We start from the raw sequence: 24617 nt of genomic DNA on the forward strand, positions 1-24617 counted from the left end.
AAATGCTCGACACCTCATCACAAACATTTATGTATCGTAAGGCTACAAAAGCAATTGTTACACTTTTAGTTTTCTTTTGCCTGTTTTTGTTTGTCCATAACCTGCTTGTTATCATGAAGGATTTGTCTAGTGCTTTCCTGCACCATATCTTCCCTTCTCCCACCCCACCGACATAAGCCCCGCCCCCTCCTCCATCATCCACACAACACGGGCCAGAACCGGACCACAACACACACCTCCACACTCACACACACAGTCAAGATCTAGAGATTTAGGGGTTAAAGGTTGGGTTTGATAGGTGCTCTCAGTTCATTGGCTGATTCCCTCTGGTTTCCTCAGGCTAGAGTTAACGGGCTAAAGTCGTGCGTGATTGTCTTACGAATACTGAGAGACATGTGCAATAGAGTCCCGGCGTGGGAACCTCTGAAAGGATGGGTGAGTATCAGATTTCTGATCCCTTCTGACATCATTGCAAATATTACAGTGATGATACAGTAAAACTTTAGAGAATTCAGTCATACAGTAGATTAAGGAATTCAGTGACGACAGACTGTTGAATTATTAAAAATTGGGGGTCAGTGGCGTAATGCAGACGTTACACTTCAGGTACATATTAATTGTCATTATATACTGTGGTTAATTATTTCTTGAATAAGTGCATTTTTAATGCAAAAACCCTTCTGCTCTGTGTAGAAATGCATCTTTGTCATAGATTATATATATTGTTTAAAAATACCTCAGTCTGCTATTATTAGTTTGAAAAAAGGGATATTGAACTGTTAAGACAATCAAGATTCAAACACATTCATTTGTCATCCAAAAAAAAAATATTTTCAGAAATATGATAAAAACACAAACATAATCAGAAGAGCTTCCATGTATTGAAAATTATTAATAAATTGAGTTGCAGTGTGTCAATCCTAGTGGCTAAATAGTCATATACACAGTTGTATATATCATACAGTAAAAACAGTAATATTGTGAAATATTATTACAATTTAAAATAACTGTTTTCTGTTTGAATATATATTAGAAGCTGAATTGTAAAGCATCATTAATCTAACCTTCAGTGTCACATGATCCTTCAGAAATCATTCTAATATGCTGATTTACTGCTCATGAAACAGTTCTTATTATTAACAACATTAAAAACTGTTTTCATAGTTATGCTATATGCTAATAATGTCTAAATGCTGTATGCACCATTCAGCCTTTAGTTAAATATCTTGTATTTGAGGGATTAAACTGAAAGGCTTTACAATAACCACAGACTTAATCTCTCATTTTTGTGTCACATCTGTAGTTCTTCATGTACTAAATCAGTCTTTGAAAAGCGATTTGCTCTTTTGTCCTAAGCCTTTGGAGTTAATATGTGAAAAGGCCATCGCCACGTGTAACAGACCTCTGGGAGCAGGAGAGGCTCTGCGGCGGGTCATGGAGTGTCTCGCCTCCGGCATACTGCTTCCAGGTATGAGCACTTCCAGAAAGAAGCAATACAAATGAGTAACAAAAAAACTCAAAGTCTCATGGTCAAGGCTGTATTTATTTGATAAGAATAAGGTAAAAACAGTAGTATTGTGAAATATTATTACAATTTAAAATGTTTTCTATTGTAATATATTGTAAAATGTAATTTATTTCTGTGATCAAAGCTGAATTTTCAGCATCATTCCTCCAGTTTTCAGTGTCACATGATCCTGTAGAAATTCTTCTAATATGATGATTTGCTGCTCAAGAAACATTTCTCATTATTATCAATGTTGAAAACCGTTGCGCTGCTTCATAATTTTGAGGGAACCGTCATGTATATGTTATCAAATTTTGATACCTGATTTCTACCTGATTTGATTAAGAATTCTGTTTTTAATAAAAAAATAAAAAGAGTAAATAAAAAAGTAAAATGTATAAAATTAACTTTTGTATATTAATAGATCGCTAATCTTAATTGGCTTTAAATAATCCTTCCAGCATGAATATGCAAGATACATGTGAATAAGTCCTGTACAGTGTGATGACAGCAGCGGTGTCACTATCAGATCTGGCTTTCATTTGCAAAGCTCTAGTTCCTGTCTGAGGCCCAGAGGAATAATGGAGCCTCATTTATCTGCTCTTGACATAACTAGTCCATCCCTCGCTACACTTATACTCTTCTCTCAGTTATTTATTAATAATGAGATGCAGGCATTAATATTTGATTGGCTTGCATGGGAAATAAGCCTCAATGATATATACTTAACATAAAATATATATATTTGTATTGTACCTTCAGGGCAAAATTTAAACGATAAAGGTTGACTTTAGGGTTTAATCAACTCCTCACCTGCGGTGATGGAGAGGAACTTATTAAATAATGAAACACTACAGTTTCCAGTAACTCCACAGCTCTTGACTGTGTCCTTCTTGTCCTCTATGTAAATCATGTCTGTTGTTAATTGTATTTCCCATTTATACAACACTCATTTTTGGTTTCCTCTCAGGTGGACCAGGCCTGCATGATCCCTGTGAGAAGGAGCTGACGAACACCCTGTCGAACATGACGGATGAGCAGGCGGAGGCCATCACGCACAATGCACAGGTACAAGCAGTGTGTGCAGGTGTGTGACAGTGAGAAGAGGAGAGCGGTGCTGCTCTCAACAGCTCTTATCTCATCTGTGCTGTCTAGATTACTGTCATGCGTCTCTCACACACAAACACACACACACTCACTGGCCTTATCAGTGATTCTGGCCTATTTGTATACGATATTCCTGTTGGCAGTGAGGCATGTCACAGCCCTATGTAAATACACTCTGGCTGGTCAATGGATTAGAACATTTTATATTATTTAATTATTTATTATTATTTTTTTATTATTATTAATTAACTATTTTATTTTATTTTGTATTTTATTTTATTTTTATTGTATTCTATTTTTATTTTATTTATTTATTTATTTATTTTTTTATTATTTTATTTTATTTTTTATTTTTTTTATAAAATAAGTCCTTGTTTTGTCCTGAGCAAAAATTGCAATTAAATTGTAATTTTTAAGTAAAATCAGAGATGTGTTAAAACAAAACTAAATGAAAAAAAAGCACATTAAAATTATATAGTTTTATATTACCAGTAAAATCTTCTTCAGTGTACTGTGAATGTTCCATGTAGCATCCAGCTCTAACACACATGCACACACACACACACACACTCATTCCGATAGAGCACCTTGATGATTGGCTCTCTAATGAGCGTGGGAAAATGATATTGTGCCGGCCCGTGACTCATACTCTCTGCCCCGGGGACTGTGTGTGTGTGCTGCATCTCGGAGTAGATTTCTGTAGCGCTTTTCCTTTGAACACTAGTGCAGTCGAGATCAGAATCACAATGTTTTGCAGCAGATCGAAGAGGTTCAGTACAAACACACACCCTTCCTGACTCCAAACACACCACTGAAGCTAAGAACATGCTTGATTGCTTAATGTATTTATCAAATTGTATAATTAACGTAAAGAAAAAATAAATAAACAGCAGTATATTATGTTTTGGGGAAAATAATAATTAATTGTATTTATGTGTTTTATTCCTCTTCTACTTTAGTAAATGTGATGCGTTAGTTTTTATTTTATTTTTTTTTTTTTTGGAGATAATGCGGGTATAACTTATGATTTGTTTTTACTGCAGTTTGCTGTAGTCATAAATGAGATGCATTTTGTGAACGCTGCAAAGATACTGCATTCAAGAAAGAGTTTGTCATTACACAGGAGACTGAAAGATGCTTATCGACGCAGTTTCCTCAGTGATGAAGAGTTCATGAGTTCAAGATGAGCTGCTTGTGTAATCACTGAATTTGAAGGAAGGAAAATGTAAATCTAGCTTCATTTAAAAGGAAATTTTAGCTTATTAAATTATTTTTCTTAATGCTTATTAACCTTAAATATCACTTCAAACTTTAGTTTAGGAACAGTATGTAATCTCCAATGCTAAGCTTGTGAAACAGAGGGGATAATTATGCGTTCAACTTTGTTGTAAGAAGTTTGGGGTTAGTAAGATTGTGTTTTTTGAAAGAAATTCAGCAAGCATGCATTGATCGGATTTAACATTTATAATGTCATAAATGAGTTTTATTTCAAATAAGTGCTGTTATATGACATTTCTATTCATTCACTGAGGACTGGAGTAATGGCTGCTCAAAATTCAGCTTTGCATCAAAGGAATAAATTACATTTTAAAATATATTCAAATAGAAAATCGTTCTTTGAAATTGCAGTAATATTTCACAATTTTACTGTCTTTACTGTATTTTATGTCAAATAAATGTAGCCTTGGTGAGCATAAGAGACTTATGTAGAAAGCATTACAGAATTTTACCAACCCCAAACATTTGAACAGTAGCATATAAAACTTTTATAAAAAATACTCATTGTTATTATTATAGATATAATAAAAAAATCAAGAAAAACAGTAGGGAAATTCATGTGTAATCATAGATATATTTTTTTTTAAATTAATAATTTAAGCATGAACCTTTAAAAACATCAGAAGTGAAGTGAAGTGAAGTGAAGTGAAGTGAAGTGAAGGCTTTTCCAGTGTGAACAGATTTGTTGATTATCATGGAAGTGATCTAGTTTTATGAGGTGATGTAAGTAAACATTCTGTAACAATTCCATTAGTTCATCTAGAGTCACATGCTTGTCTTTTGGAAATGTTTGTGTATGGGACAATATTAAATGTTCGGTTCACAGAGTAAGCTGTTCAGTGGTGATATTCACACAGATGGGCTGATTGCTGTAATTAAAGTTGCTTCCGAAACTGGGCTCACAAATCATTTCCAGAGATACTTTTGGAACCAAACCTTATGTGGTCTCGTAATGGGCTATAACTAAAGTAAACAGCTTTGTCAATATCAGTTGAGATGAGTTAATGTGAGTTAGTTGTAGCATGAATTATTTGTGAGGCAGTCTGTCCCCCATAATTCCTCTGAACGTGGTGATTCAGTGCCGGTGTTCCACATCTACAGGCAGTCTGAGAGTTATTGCTTTATTATTAAAAAAGAAGCGTGTGGGTGTTGCTTCAGGGTACGTTTTGAGACTTTTTTTTTCTTTTTTCAGGAGCAGATAATTTAGGTTTGCTCTGTGATAACTTTGATACTTTTTTTTGGGGTGTTCCAGCATGCTCTGCGGCTCATGGCTTTTGGGCAGATCTATAAGGTCTTAGAAATGGACCCTCTCCCCTCAAGTAAACCTTCACAGAAGTTCCCCTGGTCAGATAAAGAAGGTGAGCACACACAGCTAATTCATTACTTAAGGCTCTGTCATTTTTTGATATTTAAATAAGTCTAGTTTGATATGTAGATGAAGCTAAAATTCGTTCGTAGGTTGATTTCTCTGAAAAGCATCAGTTTTAACATTGTTTGTTTGAACATCCTAATCTGCCTGACAACAGCGACTTTGACTCAGTCATTGGTGTGAGTTTTGGGGCGGGGCTGTCTGATTGTCCAATCGAAATAAGTGTTTGGGGAAACTTGTCTGAAAACAGTCATTGTTTTTGCTAATCCATTTAGTGCTGCTGAAATTACATACATAACATAAAAAATAAAATTATTCTAAAATTTTACACACTGACATACAGCTCTAAGAGTCTGGTTTGAATGTGTTTTAGTAATTCATTGAAGCTTGTTTTCTTCCACACATTACCTTTGCTCTTTTGTATCAGGTCTAGGGCTGAAGAGACCTTATGAAGATGGTCTACTGGACGACAAAGACCTCATCAAGAAGATGAAACGCAACCTGAGAAAAGGTCAGTCTGAGTAACGAGAGACAGATATATTGGTGAAACCAGTTCATTTGTAATTATGTCTAATTGAGATACCTGTCAATAGCAGTGTTCGATTAGTTGATTAATGGTCATTTCTTTGTGTATTTTGATTAAATATTGTGTAAAATAATTCTCATTTGTTATCACTAAATTGCATTATGTGTTTTTTACTTCATTATATTGTTGATCAGCCTATAATGATAACTGTAGATGACAGTATCAGCATTGCGCATTGAAAAAGTCATATTAGTCAACCTATAGTACTGTGATTTATTTAGGTTTGTTTTGGTGCAGATTTTCTAATATTTACGAGTTTATTTCCTTTTTTTATTTAATTTTTTATGATAAATATAATATTCTCATTTTAAATGACATGTACATTTCTTTTAAAAGTGAACCTTCCTTCTTCAGTCGTTCCTTCTTCATTATGGCCCTGTTTGGCCTTAAACGGTGTTTGTCCTCTTTCTAGAATGATTAAAGAACAACGTGTCTCATTTTTCCTCATCTCTGCTCTTGTTTTTTCTGCTAATCTCTCACCTTCTTTCTCTTCGGTAAGCTGTCCAGATCTCTCTCTATTCTTTTATTTCATGCCGTCTCTTCTCTCTCGCTCCTCATCCTGCTGTGCTTCCATCTCTTGCTTTCTCATACAGGAAGCAGACAACCGTTGGGAAATCAATGCCATTGATTCTTAATTTCTCTTGGAGCCGAGCTGCTGTCCCCAGCCTGCGCTCCTCGTCAGACTCAAATACATTGCTTTCAAAGCAGCAGAATTTAAGAATTAGCCAGCTGATGGAACTAAAGGATTCTAGAAAGTTAGAAGATGAGCTGTGTGTTTAAGGACCACTTCCTTTGCGCTATAATCATTAACGTTAATTTCTGTTCTCTTTCCCTTCCAGCAGTTCTTGACAGTAAAGCAATAGACTCAAATCAACCCATGAACGCTCTGATGCGCTTGAACCAGATCCGGCCGGGGCTGCAGTATAAACTGCTGTCTCAGTCAGGTCCGGTTCACGCCCCGGTCTTCACCATGTCTGTAGACGTCGACGGCACCGTTTACGAAGCCTCTGGCTCCTCTAAGAAGACCGCCAAGCTGCACGTGGCTGTGAAGGTACACCTGGACGTCAGTTGTCTTTGCATCATGTGGTTGGAGTGGTGACCATTATGTAAGGTCTTAAAGGATTAATTCACCCATAAATTTTTATTTTGTCATCATTTACTCATGTTTATGTCTTTTGAAACCAGTATAAGGAGAAATCAGACAAAATGTCTGAGCTGCTCACTTCTATGCAATAAAAGTTAATGTTGATTAGGGGCTGTCAAGCATATAAAAAGCACCATAAAAGTAGTCCGTATGACCTGTGTGGTGTATTTCAAGTGTTTTGAAGCCTTTTGATACTGGAACTTTACACACTTGTATGGAAGAGAGCAGCTTGGACATTTTGCCTAATTTCTTCTTTTGTGTATACGGAACAAATAAAGTCATATGAGTTTTTAAAAAACTGGGTGAGTGTGAGTAAATAATGACAGAGTGTTTATGTTGGGATGAAATTTTCCTTTAACAATATGCACTTGAAGCCACAGTGTTGATGTGGGTGACTGGCTTGCATAATTTCAAGATCCTGTTGACCCCCCACCTCCCCACTGTTTTTCTCGCTGTAATCTCTTTGAATAAAAGTGGCCAAAAAGTTGCTATAATAATTGCTATAATTCTTATAAAAATTATGTTTTATTATTATTATTATTATTATGGCAGCTGAATTAAAATATTCAAATATTAAATATTTCTAAAGTAATATTCCACTGTAAAGTAAAAAAAAATGTTTTTAAGTAAAATATTATTCTTGGTCATAAGCCATAAGCCATATCATGATTTTGGTTTTATTTCAATTAATGGTTCCACCCTGGATAGCGAAATTCTAAATTACAAAAACAAACTTTTTTTTGACAAATTGTGCACATGTAGACCATGCACATGTGTTAAAATAAATTAAAAGTGATCCATTTTGATTTAATGATGACTTTACAATATATAAACCCTACAATAGTCACTATAGCGTTACTAGATATTTTCCAGTGTGATCAGGCCTCTAACACACAAACCTAGTTGATGTGCTTGTGTTAAGCTCTTGTTAGCTGTATACTCGACTCTTTGACCTTTTTTAAATCCATCTCTTAGTGTTATAAATGACCCTTCTTGAACCAGAGTTGTGGATTTGACCCTGTTCTAACTGTAGCTGGACAGTAAAGCAGTGCGTCATTCAGGAAGACCGGTTAAGCTCGTTCCCACACACACACCAGTGATTCACAGGAAACAAAAAGGGCTGAAATCTATGTAATCCCAGAGTGCTGATGAACAAAAGCTCTGGAACATAGAACCGCACTAATCCTCTTTTTGTGAGAGTGCAGTCGTTATAGGCGACGACAGCCCCAATTTGGGTCAGTCTGACAAATGAACACTGGGTCTCTTATGAAATCCTTTACCCCTGTGTAAACTCACACTTAAAGCATGCATTTACCCCGACTCTGAGGTACTCAGAGAAATAAAGCATTGATCCCTGAATCAGTTATGATCAGAGTAGAGCAGAGTTACGGCTTACAAATTTGATTTTGTTTATAATTGGGATTTATTGATATAAAAATTCTGTCCTATACCAACTGATAATTTATTTCATGTTATGTCCGGTAACTGATAAATTGTCGATAAATTAATTAATTAATTAAATTAATTTAAATGAATAATAATAATAACACAAAAAACGTTGTACCGACCCAAAACTTGTGAATGGTAGTCTATGTATAATTATATATATAAAAAAATAAAAAAAAACATATCAGTATATATCAATTCTGATCAATTAAAAAAATCTCTATTGGGTGATAACTGATACAGTATTTAATAATAATTTGTGTACCCCAAATTACATTTTATGTGTAATATATTTGGTTTATCGTTCTTTATCTATTTGGTTAAAAAGATCCAACTTGATTCTGAGATCTGCAGCTCCGCTTTGCATCTGTGGTGTGGGCATATTTCTGTGGACTTTCATATAAGCGAGTCCTTTGATGATTTCATTCTCAATAATGACCTCGGTATCCAAGGAACGGTGCACTTTTTGATTCCGCCTGCTCACTGATGGCCACAAAAATGAACCAAACTTTCTCAGCATGTATCATCATTTTGTGAATCTTTCATGCCAAAACTTGAAGTCTCTTGTTTAAAGAGATACTTTTACTTTACTTTTCAGCTCATGGTGTCATTTTCGAGACAAAACTAAAGGCTGATGTGGCAGAGTTTTTAATAGGGAAAGTTACAATATGTCACATTTATTCATACTCGCGTTGCTCCAGAACTATTGGAGTTAGTTCTTACATAAAAGACAGTCTTGCATTATAGTCATCTGAAGCTATAGGTGTGTACTAAATGACAGATCGCTTACTAAAGTGTATTCATTTTCTGTGTGACGTCCATGCTGGATTAGTTGTGTGATGATGTTTTTGTGGCGTAGGTGCTACAGGCGATGGGTTACCCCACAGGCTTCGACACAGACCTGGACTCCATGAGTGCAGACGAGAAGTCGGACGGGGAGGGCAAGAACGAAACGTCCACACACTCAAGCAATAACACATCACACTCTTTAGACAGCTCCAACACATTGGAGGTACACACACAAACACACACACTCACTAAAGTGTTTAGTAGATGTTTTTACTATGTTCTAGTCAAGTTGAATTTATTTATATAAAGTACAGATTGTTACAAAGCAGCTTCCCAGTAATAAACAAGAAAATAACAGAAATAGGGCCAGATTTACTAACAGCTCGCACCAGAACAAACCCTCTTCTGGCATAAAAATACTGTCAGGAGTGAAAAATTAGTGATGAAAAGGCATGGACAGTTATTTTTGCAGCTGACAGAATTGTATATGCATATGTTGTAGTTCCCTTTCAGATGTCAAATTTATAGGAGGAGAGTATTTAAATGAATCATGCATTGTGATTTACTCAGGATTGAATTGGTCACTGGTATTGGTATTTATGCCATTTATTTAAAAAAGCGTGTCTTAACCCATTTCATGCTTGACATGGCAGCAATAGTTGTTCATTTGCACTGCTCTTGGTCGATTGCATTGGTCATTATGGAAATTTTCAGCGTCTGTGTTCTCATTTTTTCAGTAGATCAACTGCAGAACTTTACACTCCCATCTTAGCTTTTATTGGATTGCGCTCTCATGCTAATTTGCTCTGTTTAGTAAATCTGTCCCTAAATGTTTCAATTTCAGCCGTAAAGCAGCTCTAAAAAAAGATAATAGTGTCATTATTTAGCTTAATTTAGTTCAGTGTTGATTGAATGTAGTATAATGACAGGTTCAGTAGTTATGATGCAAAGCCTGTTGAACTATGAAGTAGCACTACAAAAAATAATAGGATCATTATTCAGCTCAGTTCAGTGTTGATTCAGTTTAGTTCAGTAATAAAGAAATATTAATCAATGTATAAAACAAGCTGTAATCAGCTTTACGCAAGACAATAGTTTGGTTATTCAGCTCTGGTCAGTGTTGGTTGAGTTCAGTTGAATGACATGTTTTGCATCTAGGTGCGAACTCAGGGTCCTATTTTGACGTCCAGCGGGAAGAACCCGGTCATGGAGCTGAATGAGAAACGCCGTGGGCTGAAGTACGAGCTCATCTCAGAGAGCGGAGGAAGTCATGACAAACGCTTCGTCATGGAGGTGGGCCTCACCAGATACAAATATACCACTTTATCCCTGTTCGCCAATAAAAGACTTGATTATTAGTGACGTTTGGTAAAGCAGGCATTACTGTTACTATCATTACTCATACCGGGGGTGAGGGATTTGAACAAACATCTAATCCAAATATTAATCTTCGTTGTGTAACATGTCCCTCGCTGTTTGTGCTGCAGACATGAATGACTTTAATGAATGACTCTCTCCTGAATTTAGATAAGGAGAGAGTTGTTCTGTTAATTTATGCAATCTAATATATATATATATATATATAATATATAATATATATATATATATATATATATATAGTATATATATATATATATATAATATTGTTTTATTTTTTATTTTTAAACAAGTGGCTTCTGCTCACCAAGCCTGCATTTATTTGATAAAAAATAAAGTAAAAAAAAAAACGTTATATCGTGGAATATTATTACAATTTTAAAGTACTTTATATATATATATATATGTGTGTGTGTGTGTTTTAAAATGTAATTTATGCAAAGCTGAATTTTCAGCATCATTACTCTAGTCTTTAGGGTCAGCACCATAGGAATATATGATTTTCAAACAGAAAACAGTTATTTTAAATTTTAATAATAGTTCACAGTATTACTGTTTTTGCTATATTTTGATGCAGACTTTGTAAAAAAAAAAAAAAAAAAAAAAAGAAAAATCTTAATTCCAAAATTTTTTTTACCAAAAAAAAAAGCACCTTATCTTTCATGTCATCTCACATTTCCGTCATTGATCTCATTTCCTGTTCAAAATCTTCATCCTGTGCTATCGTGGGCAGGTGGAAGTGGACGGGCAGAAGTTTCGTGGTGCAGGGCCCAATAAGAAAGTAGCCAAAGCCAGCGCTGCCCTCGCAGCTCTAGAAAAACTCTTCTCCGGGCCTAATGCTGCTGGCAACAAGAAGAAGAAAATAATCCCTCAGGTAAGTCATCAGTCGCTTTGATTAGTGACCGATAACATCCAGATGCTGTTGTTCAGTATCCAGTGTGTCCATCAGATAACCAGGGTCAGTGCTTCCTAATCCATGACTGCTCTAGATATTCTGTAATCGATGAAACGGAGACCTGCAGACTAATTCATCTCTTTTCTTCAGAAATCAATCTGTGGCATCCCTACACTTGTTTTAACTGTAGATTCTTGTTGCTTATTAAAGCCTGTGGGGTTATTAACTGTGTGTGTGTGTGTGTGTGTGTGTGTGTGTGTGTGTGTGTTGTAGAGTAAAGGGGCATTAGCTGCAGCCGCTGCTGTGTCTGCCGTTGCGGTTCAGGCAGCACGAGGGCGAGGAAGACCCACCCTCACGCGAGGAGCTTTCGTCAGTGCTGCGGCAGCACCTGGATACGTCACACCAGGTGTGTGTTTGATTCCAGACAATGTTTCTATAGTGACTACAGGCCTCGATTTTTTTTCTCTTTGGCACATGTAAAACTACATGCACCAGTGCATGTCTATTACAACTGCACCACTTTACCTACAGCTTACACTTAGGGCTGGGCGGTAAATCAAGTACGACATATCGATATATATTTTACTAACATATGGAATGAGGCCATACCGTTGATATCCATATAGGCCTACAGTAGTTTGAAACAAGCGCATCTGAAAAATAGCGGAGGACACTGAGTGAGCTGCTGCGGGAAAAGTGCATAATCCAATTTGTTCTAAGCATGACTCATGCTTTATATTAAGGGCTTTAAAATAACTGGTAAGATACAGTTAACACGTATAGTTTAAAGCGGCTTGCTCAGATGCTCTGACAGACTCATGTTCTGCTGACAGAGAGGCTACTTGTGCTGTTTACTGTGTTTGAGATATGCGGTTTCCCTCAGTGCATGGAAATATTTCCATTTCCCTGTCAGGACTGGATTAGCCTTCTGCATGCGATTCTCTGCTAAACTTCACAGACTTCAGTGAACGAGCGCCACTGTGTGCATGCGTGCCAAACAGAAAGAGCGCAGTAATTCTATTTAATTCTAATAAAATATAATTCTATAAAATATACATTTTGCTAAAATATTTGTTGTTGGACAATAAATGTGCCATATGTAGACTTTTAAACCTACAAGTATATTTTTACAAGTATAGTGTATTTTTATGATAGCAGTATCCTAACTGTAAGAGACAGACTATTGCAACGGGGAAATCAAAATAGCCTAATACATTTAGTCTGTGCTTTCTTTTATTTTACTTTTTACTTTAGTGACTTTAAGTTCTGCTTTAAGGAGCATTAATTTATATTTTTAGATTGTAATGTTACAATGTTAGAATGTCATGTGATTTTGACCCTTTTTGCACATAGGCTGTCACATTCACTCTGTTTGTTTTCATTGCCTTTATGAATGTTGTTTCATTGGACAACATTAGGCAGGATGTAAACCAACATTTTAATAAATACAGGTTTTGTTCTTCATCCAAATAGAAAAAGTTAAAAAAAATACAAAGATATATATCTTGTACTGTATATCTTAAAAAATACCCAGCTATGATTTTTTTGGCCATATCACCCAGCCCTACTTACATTATTGTTCAAAAGTTTGGGGTCAGTACATTTTTTTTTTAAACAATTATTATTATTAATCAAGGATGCACTAAACTGACTAAAAGTAACAGTAAAGACAATGTTACAAAAGATTTCAAATCAAATAATGCTGCAATTTTTAACTTTCTATTCATCAAAGAATCATGAAAATAAAGATGTACTGTATGACAGTTTTATGGTATTAAGCAGCACAACTGTTTTCAACATTAATAATAATAAATGTTTCTTGAGCAGCAAATCATCATATTAGAATGATTTCTGAAGGATCATGTGACACTGAAGACTGGAGTAATGATGCTGAAAATTCAGCTTCACGTCACAGGAATAATTTACATTTTAAAATGTATTAAAATATGAAATAGTTATTTTTAATTGTAATAATTATATTTCAATTTGTTAAAATTTATAATGTATTTTTTTCTTATCAAATCAATGCAGCCTTGGTGAGCATAAGAGCCTTTTCCAAACCATTATAAAATCTTACTGACCCCAAACTTTTGAACATTATTGTATAAATAGACACTACTAAAATTAAATTCAATTTGTCTAAAGTAAAAAAAGAATTCACAAAAAAAATTGCTGCTATTGACCAAAGCCAATACTTTCAAAAATGTTTACTTTCACTATTTTTTTAATATATATTTCATTTTCATACAATTTATTTTTCACAAATCCTTTAGATTTTAAAATAGATTTTCCTTATAGTCATGTACTGTAATCAGAGTCAGTAAGCCTTACTTCTGAAGGGAAACACTTACTCTTGTTGATTTCAGCATGGTATTGTGTCACAACATTATTTGCATCTGTTTGTGTGTTTATGAGGTGTATTTAGATTTAATTAATGCATAGTTTGTCTTCAGAAAGGCTCCGTCACATGACTCATGACAGTGAGGTCAAAGGTCCCAGGTAGCATTGAGGCCCTGACACGACTCATGTGAAGGAGTCTTAACACTTAACACTTACATTTCACCATCTATATCATGAATACCGTGTTCTCGCAGGCTTCGGAGCCCCATACGGGTACAGCGCAGCGGCCGCCACTCCTGCATACGGTACGTACACCTTCCTTCCCGTCCTCCCTTCCTCCAGTCAGGGACTAGGGTCCAAATCTGCCCCCACTTACTCCCCCATTCAGCTCTCAAATTGGGCTTTCAAACCCCAAAATCACGTCGACAAAAAAATCCCGTAGAGAAACGACTTCCTGGACGATGGAAAGGAACCATAACCTTTTGGTTCTTAACTGTGGTTGGAGCAAGACTTGCTGCACCTGGCCTGAGTGTGACTTTGCTCGTCTAGTCTGCCTGCTCGACGCTTGGCCCCTTCCTCCTGACTCTGGGCAGCTCTCTAAGCGTCAGCGTAGTGCTGCTGTCTACAGCACACAGTTACACCATTCAAAGCAGCCGCTGGGCATGATGGGTGAGAGGAAGATCACGATAAACACAGTTTGAAGACTAGTGCTGTGACTAGCTAGCATAGAGCGTAAACATTTTAAAGAGATAGATCAACTAAATCATTTACTCACCCTCACGTCCTTTCCAAACCTGCATGACTTTCTTTCTACTGTGGAACACAAGAAAAAGTGATTTACAACAGTTTTTGGTCCAAACAACAAAACTCAAACCCAACCAAACAAAATCAATGCAAAACAAAAAATAACAAACAATTCAAAAAAAAAATAATTAACAATTTAACAAATTTAACAATTTAATAGATTATAGCTAAACTTTGGTATTTAGGGTGAGTAAAAGATAACAGATTTAGTATTTTTAAAAACTGTTTAATAGCCTGCTCATCTAAAGGCCTGTTCGCATACTAGAGAAAGCTCTGACAAAGCGTTTAACCATTAAGAAAAGTTCGAGATTACTGACATTCACAGCTCCGTTCCCACGGCCTTATGGGATAGTAAACTGTCCATCAGATCTCAGCAGTATATTTCACCTACTGATTTATATAATATGATTTCAGACATATTGCTCATTTCATGTACTGCTTTTTGCACATTCAGAACAGTGTTTAGTATTATTTCTGTGCTATTAAAATATTAATATGAAATATTAATATTAAAAGGAGTTCAAAGTTTGACACCCCTGCGGGACCACCTGCATTGTGCAGAGCCATCGAGGTCGTGAGCTATTCGTTTGTAAATATTAGCTTCAGGTATTTGATTTATGTTTAAAATTCATCATGCGCTGTTATTGCAGCTGTCTGAAATATCTGAAACTCCATGTAAGGGGTGTTTTTATAGTTTATTTCATTATGCTTCACTCAGGCCCACCATTCAGGGACGCTCATCCACACAGCAACTTATAAACACTCGATCACACAAATGACGCACACAGTCCGTCAGGTTTATAAACAAAAGTGTGCCGTCTGTGCAGTGTGTCGTTTTAGGAGCGCCTCTCCGGTCAGGCCCAGATGAAGATGCTTTGAATGAGCCTTATGTGCAGGGGGGACTAGGTGAGGTGGGCTCGGCGGGAACCAGGCTGAATTTGGAGGGGTGTTTGCTGGGTTTTATGTGTTTTTTTCTCGGAGGATGAGAGGGGTGGGTGGGGGGTGGATATGGGCTTGCTCCCAGCGCCCTGGTCTCTGCCTGCCACATAAAGACTGTTCCTTTAGGTGGAAGGTGAAACCCGGTATTGTGCTGTAAGAGAACAGTGCGCCCCTCTCTTTGACGTCTCTCTGGTTTGGTGCCTGAGAGCTGTGTGCATGCAGTAATTCTCACCAGTCATCTTACGCTGTCCAACCCTCTTCCTCCTGTTGCTGCTTTGGGATTTCTAAATGGGAACGACTGTGAGACTACGACAACTATTCACACACACACACAAACACACACACACGGCACAGAATGAACACTCCACATAAGAGCGCCAGCCGGCAGATCACTCCTGTAACCCTCCATGTGCCCCTACCCACAATCCACACCTATTACTTCAATTAGATAGTTCTGTCTAGTAGTTAAAACTAGGACTTCTCAATATAATTAAAAATCAAGAACTTTACAATACTTATATTTTATTATATTATTTTAATAAAAAAATGTTGAAATAGGTTGATTTAAAATTAACCACATGAATATCACAATGATATTATGCTTCTTTTTTATTATATTAATTTCCTTAATAAATGTTGCAACATAATGCAAATTCTAGAAACTAAAAAAAAATCTAAAATAAATAAAAATTTTAAAATAAATATTGTTGTACTTTTTAAAAAATTTATACACATACACAAAAAAAAAATTACACTTATTATTTATTAATAAATAAAATAAAATAAAATAAATCAATCAATAAATAAAATTTTATGAAAAACTGGAAAAAAACTTGATTATTCTTTAATAGTGTAAATTTTATGAAAAACTGGAAAAAAACTTGATTATTTTAAATTAGATTTTAACTGTATATTTTTAATGAACTAGATTAACTGTATATTATCATTTGATTTTTATAGATTGTAAATAAAATAAAAAAAATATTATTTCTTTAATTTAGTTAATTTTGTAATTTTGTGAAAAGCTGAATCTTGATTCAGATTTTTTTTTTAAATGCATTATTAATAAAATAAGTTGTTATTGCTTTAGTTTCTTAATTTCATGAAAAACTGTGGAAAACATACTGTATTTTAACACTAATTTTACTGCATTTTGTTGTTTGATTTATACATTGCTGAAATCAGTGATGGTTTTGTAAAAAATGTTGGGTGCTTTAAGAAAATATCTCCTGAAAAAAAAAAAAAAAAAAAAAAAAAAAAAAAATACAATAATTTATTACAGTACAAGTATACTGAATAACACACTTTTGTAGTATAGACCAATCCAATTAAAGGACCAGAGCTAACTCTTATATTTTATTTAATGTACAGTATATCACTCAGCCCTACTCAAGAGTCGTCATTCATAAGATGACTGAATATAGGTCAACTGTATGTGTATATCATGTCACATGACATTAGGCAGCAGGTACATGTGTGAATTAATCAGAATTAATGCTTGATTTATGCCGTTTCTTTGCACCTGACCTCACTCTTCCTGTTCTTCCGCTCTCCTCTGCTCTCTTGGGTTAATGTCCCCATGCTAGAATGAGACTGAATTGGCATTAGCTTCATTTTAAGCAAAACACCCTTAGGTCTTTTATTTTGTCCTGGACTTATGTGGAGTGCTCTTTTCATTTTCTCTCTAGGTTTGCCCAAGAATGAAAATGCCCGCCTACCCCGTCCCCCACTACTCTTTCTTTTAGCTCAGGAGCCTACTTTATACACACACACACACACACACACACTCATGTACACACACAAAGCATAAATGTACATGAGAAGGGAAGGTCAGATAGCACAGCCCTATCACATGTAGGGACAGCTATAAGGGTATTTGTAAAATGCTTTTTATTTAATCAGCATTAATTATTTTTTTGTTCTTTTACTGTCTTCTGGTTTTAAGCAAATACAGGTTTTATGTTCTTCAGAAAGAAAACTTGAAGGATTTGTACTGTGAAATGTTACCTCATTCTTGGGAATTTAAATTATATCAGCCTCTTTTGTTATCGTGGTTGTGTTTTTCTTAGAGAATGAGAATAGGCTGTCACGACAGGCTTCATCTATGTACGGTTATCAGGAGCTGTGTTGAAGATGTATAGATCGAATACATACTACTGCTAACAAATAAACCTTTATCTTCATGAACCGCTACACACTGACTGGTGTATATTTGAAAACTCTTTAGTTATTAATTTAGAATATATATGTTCAACTCTAGCTGTTTTAAGAGCTCTAAATTTACATGTCCTTTAGCTTTCAGATACTTTCAGAGGTTTTAAGGCATGTTTCAGGTTCAATACAATGTTTTCTCAATGGCAGCATCTTCGCGTTCTGTTAATGACCACAAAATTTATTTCTGATTTGTCCTTCATTTTGTAAAAATTAAGGAAAAATTGCTGTAATGCTCTTTCGGTGTGAGTATATGGGGTTAGTCATTCTGGAGTTGTTTTGTTTGGCCTTTGGTTTTGTTTCTCAAAGCAACTGTGATAACATATATATAATGTTAAAGCTATACTTTGAAAAACATTTGTTTTGTATTTTAATGTTAAAATTTCAATATACAAATATGTATTTTAATGTTAAAAAAATCCCTGTGCAAAAAAAAAAAATATATATATATATATATATATAATATATATATATATATATATATATATATATATATATACTAGCTGTGGGACAAGTCATCTTGTAATAATCGAGTACTTATTGAACCCGGAACATTCCCTTTTATTTCCTTCTACCAAATTGTGTTTCCAGACAGAGCTTGTTAATTTAATTTAAGATGTTTTATATTATTTTATTTAAGGCAGTTAACTCAGAAGAAGGGTGGTTAGTCAGGCTCTAGATGTCTATTCTTCCAGCGAGCAGCTAGTAGTAGAGTTGAGCCATACAAAGGCACTCATCACACAGATAACTCAAACACGGCCCTCACATGGACACACACCGGAAGCTCCAGTCACAGCCTTACAGCGGAGAATCGAAAGCAGCAACAAGGGATCCATGGAGACATGCTACTGAAATGTCTTGTTGTCCTTTTTTGTTTTTCCTTATTGGTGAGTGTCTTATTGTGTGTGAGATGTTATTTCATACTCCTCCAAAGGCCAGCACAAGCCGATTCACATTGAGGTCCGCGGCGCTTTGCTCGGGGTCTTTCCTGAACAGTGTTATTTTAGTATCATTGAGATACTATTTTTTTATTTGTTTTTATTAGTATTCTGAATTAATTTTATGTTTATATATATACGTATGTTATTTTATTATTATTATTATTATTTTCAGTTTTACGGTTTAATCAGGTTAAACAATGTTTTTTATGTTTCATTGTATTTTAGTTAATTCTATTTCAAGAAACAGACTGTTTTGGTGAACTATAATAACCCTGTTTCTGACCCTTTGAGCTACAGATCTTCCAAAGATGCCGCACTCCTCTTAAATATAATTAAATATGTACATGGAGGGCAAAGAATCAAAAACCCTTTCCTATTTTTACAAACGGTCTTGACTTCACGTTCATAAAACATTGATGTTGGGACATTTGGACGATGCTTGTGCTGACTTATGGCTGGGTCATGATCGTCGCTTACCAAAGAGGAACTCCATCTCCATGGTTAGACGAGTGGTCACGATATTCCCATCCATTGTTAATGGATCCCTCACATTTGTCATAGTCATCCCTCAAGTGTCCACTCCAAACCAATGGCCCTTCCTCTTTGGTAGTGATAGCTGTCATTGTACTATACTCTCTCCAAAATCACCACAGATCTGATTTGTCAGAGTTATGTACTAACTACATCTGTATGGAAACCTCAGAGTTGCCACATACGTTTCACATTTCCTCTGCCTTCTCTCAAACGAATGAGCTCTTTTTTTTCTGTTTTGTCAGAAAGTTAACCGTGCAGCTTAAGTTGTTGATGTCTTTTTTATTAACCTGAGACGCTCCCGGTGCAATGAAAACCCCACGCCCACAAACAGAAAAAACACAAACACCAACACCCACCCCACACCCAAACCCCAACCCCACCCCCCCCCTGCCATCAGAATGTATATACCGCTGCCTCCTCCTGGGCCGCAACATTAATCGCAGCTCTCTCTGCTCTTGTCCTCACTGTAGGTGGTCTTTTCATTGACAATCCCTTTTACCAGCCGCGGACCATCGCTCCTTTTTTTATTCACTTGGGTCCTCAAGATCTCTTCTCTGACTTCTAGAACCATCAGGTTGTGTGGCTCTAAACTGTCGTACCACCCCAGGCTTGACCAGGCTGTCTCCACCGCACAGAAACGGCCCAAACTTCATTCACTCTCCACCCAAACCCATCCATACCCAATCTAAGGATCCAAAAACACACCAGTCTTACAAAAGCAATACTCTATTTGACTTGCTCATCCCGAAAACCGGCCAGGGACTTTGGTTCCTTCTTATATAGCAATACACTTGAACTCTTTTGGGCTTTAAGCTTCCTTGAGATGTGAATGTTCAGTTGAGTTTTACTCAAACTTGGCATTGCAATATAGTCATTTTCATTGTATATTCACCACGTGTGTATGTGTGGCTATATTATAAATACATGCATATATATGTATGGTCTATGGTACTATAAATATATATGTGTAGATATACCGATGTACTTATGTATATTTATATACAGTATATATATATATATACATATACATATTCTTGGTATTAATTATTTTAGAATTGGAAAGTTATCTGTAACCATTATAATAAGATGTAACTTTCTTCCAGTTTTATATATACAGTATATGTATACAGTATACATATATATGCTAAGCAATTTAATCTCGTGAATTATTCTTGTGAACATGCAATATGAAAGCCCTTTTCTTAATCTACCTGTAGTAGATTAGTAATGCTTCCTTCTCTCTGACTCGAGCAGCTTCGCCGTGTCTTTTCGTCAGATCTGCGCGCCTGCGCACTTGTGTTTTTGCTCAGTCAAATAAAGTCTGGCGTTCTGGTTGGGTTAAGAGGTCATCCTCCAAACATCTGGCCACTGTGCCGCCTACATCCACACCTCACAGACATACACGCAGGTCTTTCAAAAGCACATCACACGGCAGATTTGCTTACACCTTCTGGCCGTTGGCTGAGGTGCATACTCGTACACATAATCACGGTATGAGGGGCAGCTAGTGCGACCTGGTCACTCTCACTTTCCCCTGCAAAAGCACAGGTGACTCTGTTTAATGCGGCATAGGTGGCCCTTCATTTGCCTTTCCAATAATTTTGTCATTCTTCTCAGGCCTGTTTCACATGCACATGAAAGTTTTTCACATTTGGACATATATATATATATATATATATATATATATATATATATATATATATATATATATATATATATATATATATATATATATATATATATATATATATATATATTATTGTACATGTTGCAGCATTTACATTCAGCATGAGTTTGTGTTACAGAAGCATAGCAGCTACTTTCTGTGCTGTGCCTATTCTTGCCGAAAATATGTTGAAAATGTGCTTTGAACCTATTTATCAGCTGCATTAAAGTCTCAAACACACAAACAGGAGTTTCTATTCAGTAAATCTGCCTGAATCTAGATTTTTGAAGCAGTTTATAACAACACTTTGGGTTTGGGATCAGTTCAGTGTAGATTAATTTATATTTGGATTCAAGTGTGATGTGATCTTTGTGTAAATTTTCATTTTCATGATGATCAGGTTGATAGTAGTTCTCAGTGGCTAGCTGCCAGTAACTAATTTATGGTTGTTATTAAAAGAGATGGTCAATGTAGTAACTCAGAAATCACTCTTTTCTGGTTAGAACCGAGGTTTAGCAGAAACTGTCATTGTGAAAGAGCAGCACATGTTTTAATGCCGCGCACACGTGTGTTGTGAAACAGGCCTGTTGATGCAGCAATGTGCGGTCGCGTTTTACTTTTGCGTTTTTCTTCAGCTGGTCTGTTGTAGCGCGACTTTAGGCTTACTAATTAATAACAGCACTAAAAAAACTCCCAGATATCAACCACAGAGCACAGTCATGGGAATAAGTCAGTTGATATTGTTTTAGCTGTGCTATATTCGGACTTATAGCTATTTGAAGAAGCATCCTACCGTCAGGATTGTATTACTGTAGTCTGAATGCGTATCGTTAAGTAATGAAAGTAATTTTTATATCAAAATTTTCCTTCACTTGTTACCTTCACGTGTATAAGAATAGATAATTCAACCAATATCTCTAGTAATGTATTGATGTTTGTATGTCAAAATACTTTCGATAATTTACTGAGCGTTCAGTAACCAATGGAATGTCACAATTTCTCACCGAAACCCAAATGTATAAGGCCCAGAAAGTTTGCAAAAACAAGACACGACTGACATACTTTACCACCCAGCTCACACTGAATGTGTCCCCTTATATAAATCTCCCCATGTATTTAGTCATATTTTAGCTGTTGTGTTTGAATGTGAAATATTGTAGCTCTCAAATAGGAAAAGATGGGATATAATCACAGAAATATTACAGAATAGTACTAGTTTAATAGTTATAGTACAGTAATAGTTTAATGAAAGCAATAGTACAACATGCATCATATAATAGTAACAGTTTAAATATACTTGTTTAACATAATGCAATTTTTACTTTTTCTTTAAGTGGAACATTTTTACAAATTCATTTTTCTGTTCCCCAACCAGACGAGACTTCGGTCATTTTTGAGTTAGAGCTGGTAAGTCTTGTATGGGTAAGTTTTGTGTAGAAATGCAATAGATTTGAGAGAAAGGCGCATCAAAAGACCCTGCAATGACAAAAATTAGATGGCCTTTATTTTTCTTTGAGCTTTATGAATGATCGTACACACACAAGCCCCTTTCCACGATGCCACACCAGCATTATACGGTTTAAACGACTGACAACTGGGAGTTAACGCTATTAATCTTAAATTGAGTTAGTGAAAGCAGAGAATATTTTCATTTTTGCATCAGCGATTCAAAGTCTTCCGTGTTATTTATGTTTAATTAGTTTGCAAATTAGTTGTTGGTGATTAAAGTCAACATGAAATCAAAATGTACCTTCTTAATACATGTTTTATTGGCTTATTATGAATGATAGATCACTGTAAGTTAAAAAAAAAAGTTTTTGTAATTTTTCATCTAACTGTAATAAATGCATATGCAGTGACATTTGGCTGATGTCAACCATTTCTCCTTTGTCAGCCCCTTTTCTCTAATTATCTGGCTTGCTTATATGTAACGCTGTCAGTCAATGCCCAGTGTTAAGAAAAACAACCTTACAGTATGTTTTTCCTGTTTTGAAACTATTTCACTTTGAAATACATACTGAAGTGAGTCGTGAATGTCGTTTCATGTTGACTTTAACCAAGAATACCTCGTAATATGATTTCTCAGACTCACATGTGCTGCAAAATATTACATATATCAAAGCAATGTCTCATAGTGAGCGAAGATATTACAGGGATGTTTCATTAATCCAAATCCAATGTAATAAGCCATATAGCTTGTCTTTATAAACACCAGACATAGCTGCATTGTTTTGCTGCAGTGCTTAAAAAGCATCAGAATCTTCTCCTGAAGTGAAGCAAATATCTCTCTCTTCATGCCAGCCTGCTTCCCAGGTGGCGTCGACAGCCAGATGGTCTTCATAAATGTTGTGAGGACTCATATTTTAGTTGAGTTTAGGTTTTAATTCTGCTCATCAAAGTCAGCTGTGTTTGAATCTCAGTGGTCTATCATAGGGAGAAGACATTTGCACAGCTGCATCTGCTGTGAAATTAAGTGTGGAGGTGACGTTTGAAATAAGACTCAGAGAGGCTTCAGAGCCACGAGAGAACTTCTGATTTAAATAAACCAGGCTCGATTTTCTGTTTGGTGACTCATGTGTGATGTCACCGTTTGTGGGCGGAGCCCTGATATTTGCACAAGATTGCATACCACTTCCATCAGCTCTTCTCAGGTAGATGTCAAATGCAACATCTACATGCAGCATCCGCTTCTGCTATTTTAGTACTCTTAATTTGCCGGAGTCATGAGGCAGCAGTTAATGCATGTGCTGTAGACATCTTGGAGTCAAGGTGCTCACCCGAGTATTACAGGTTCCCCAGTATCTTCACTTTATCTATCCAATAAAGGCTGTCCACATTAATCCAGATACATCATCCATCATACATCATCATTCATCCACACTGAGACCGCGTTCTTGTTCTGTGAAAACTGATCTTTTTAAAGATGCTCTCCAAACGCTTGTTTTAGCATTGCTGTGTGGACTGTGAAAACGGAGGTATTTGAAAACGATGAAGCGTGTTTAGTCATGTGCCGTTTTACTTTACGGATAGAGATGACGTTAAACCTACATTTGCCTGTTATGTGCTGTTCACTTTCACAGTGTTGCTAAAGATAAATGTTACTTTGTACAATCTTCCGTTCAGTCTTCCAATATTTCATTCCTGCAAAGATGACAGAAAATTGACTCGCAAATGCTGTGTTTTGGCAAAATATGAATACAATTGCAGTTTAGACCAAACATATCATGGTGAGTGAGTGTGACCTGGATGCACCAGTAAGAAGTGGGGTATTTTGATAATAAAAAGGTTCGTGGCAGAAGAATAGCATGAGAACTTTATTTTTTATGGTCTCTCGATCTAAGTAAGCTTTTTGTGCATTTGCAGTAATATGATTATTTTTTTTTTTTGATGTTTCAAACCCTGTTTTCAACCATTTTTCGTATCTGGATTAATGCAGACATAACCAATGTAGTAAAAAACTCTTAGAAATCTAGACTGAAATCATAACATTGGCTCCGAATTGTTCATTTCACTGTTGCCTCTGATAGAATTTTTAACTCTCTTTTTTATTTCATTTAATAGATAAATGGTTAGATTAACTAATTCTGGAAAAAAAATGGCATTTTTTATTTTAGACTCTCACTTTGTAACAGAGTGATGACCATTAGATTTAGTCCTAAAGGGACATATCCCCGCAAAAAACAC

At 35.7% G+C, this 24617-nt stretch overlaps 1 protein-coding gene across 5 annotated transcripts in view; it reads left to right on the forward strand.

Moving 5' to 3' along the window:
- LOC109072562 (spermatid perinuclear RNA-binding protein-like) overlaps positions 1 to 23116 on the forward strand; it is an 83316-nt gene extending 60200 nt beyond the window's left edge. For 2 of the 5 annotated variants that reach the window (XM_042764777.1, XM_042764778.1), the window contains exons 8-19: positions 340 to 435; positions 1357 to 1468; positions 2478 to 2575; positions 5145 to 5250; positions 5689 to 5772; positions 6687 to 6898; positions 9297 to 9449; positions 10385 to 10519; positions 11337 to 11477; positions 11772 to 11904; positions 14093 to 14143; positions 17270 to 17774. In XM_042764777.1, the coding sequence (XP_042620711.1) occupies positions 340 to 435; positions 1357 to 1468; positions 2478 to 2575; positions 5145 to 5250; positions 5689 to 5772; positions 6687 to 6898; positions 9297 to 9449; positions 10385 to 10519; positions 11337 to 11477; positions 11772 to 11904; positions 14093 to 14143; positions 17270 to 17391 (1443 nt within the window). In that variant the 3' untranslated portion in view covers positions 17392 to 17774. Of the gene's footprint in view, positions 1 to 339; positions 436 to 1356; positions 1469 to 2477; positions 2576 to 5144; positions 5251 to 5688; positions 5773 to 6686; positions 6899 to 9296; positions 9450 to 10384; positions 10520 to 11336; positions 11478 to 11771; positions 11905 to 14092; positions 14144 to 17269; positions 17775 to 19737 lie in introns of those variants that run through there. The other 3 variants (XM_042764781.1, XM_042764779.1, XM_042764780.1) reach the window with 3 other exon arrangements.
- Positions 23117 to 24617: the final 1501 nt, after the last annotated feature.

The sequence above is a fragment of the Cyprinus carpio genome, chromosome A10, assembly GCF_018340385.1.
Source record: "Cyprinus carpio isolate SPL01 chromosome A10, ASM1834038v1, whole genome shotgun sequence".
NCBI classification, from domain to species: domain Eukaryota; kingdom Metazoa; phylum Chordata; class Actinopteri; order Cypriniformes; family Cyprinidae; genus Cyprinus; species Cyprinus carpio.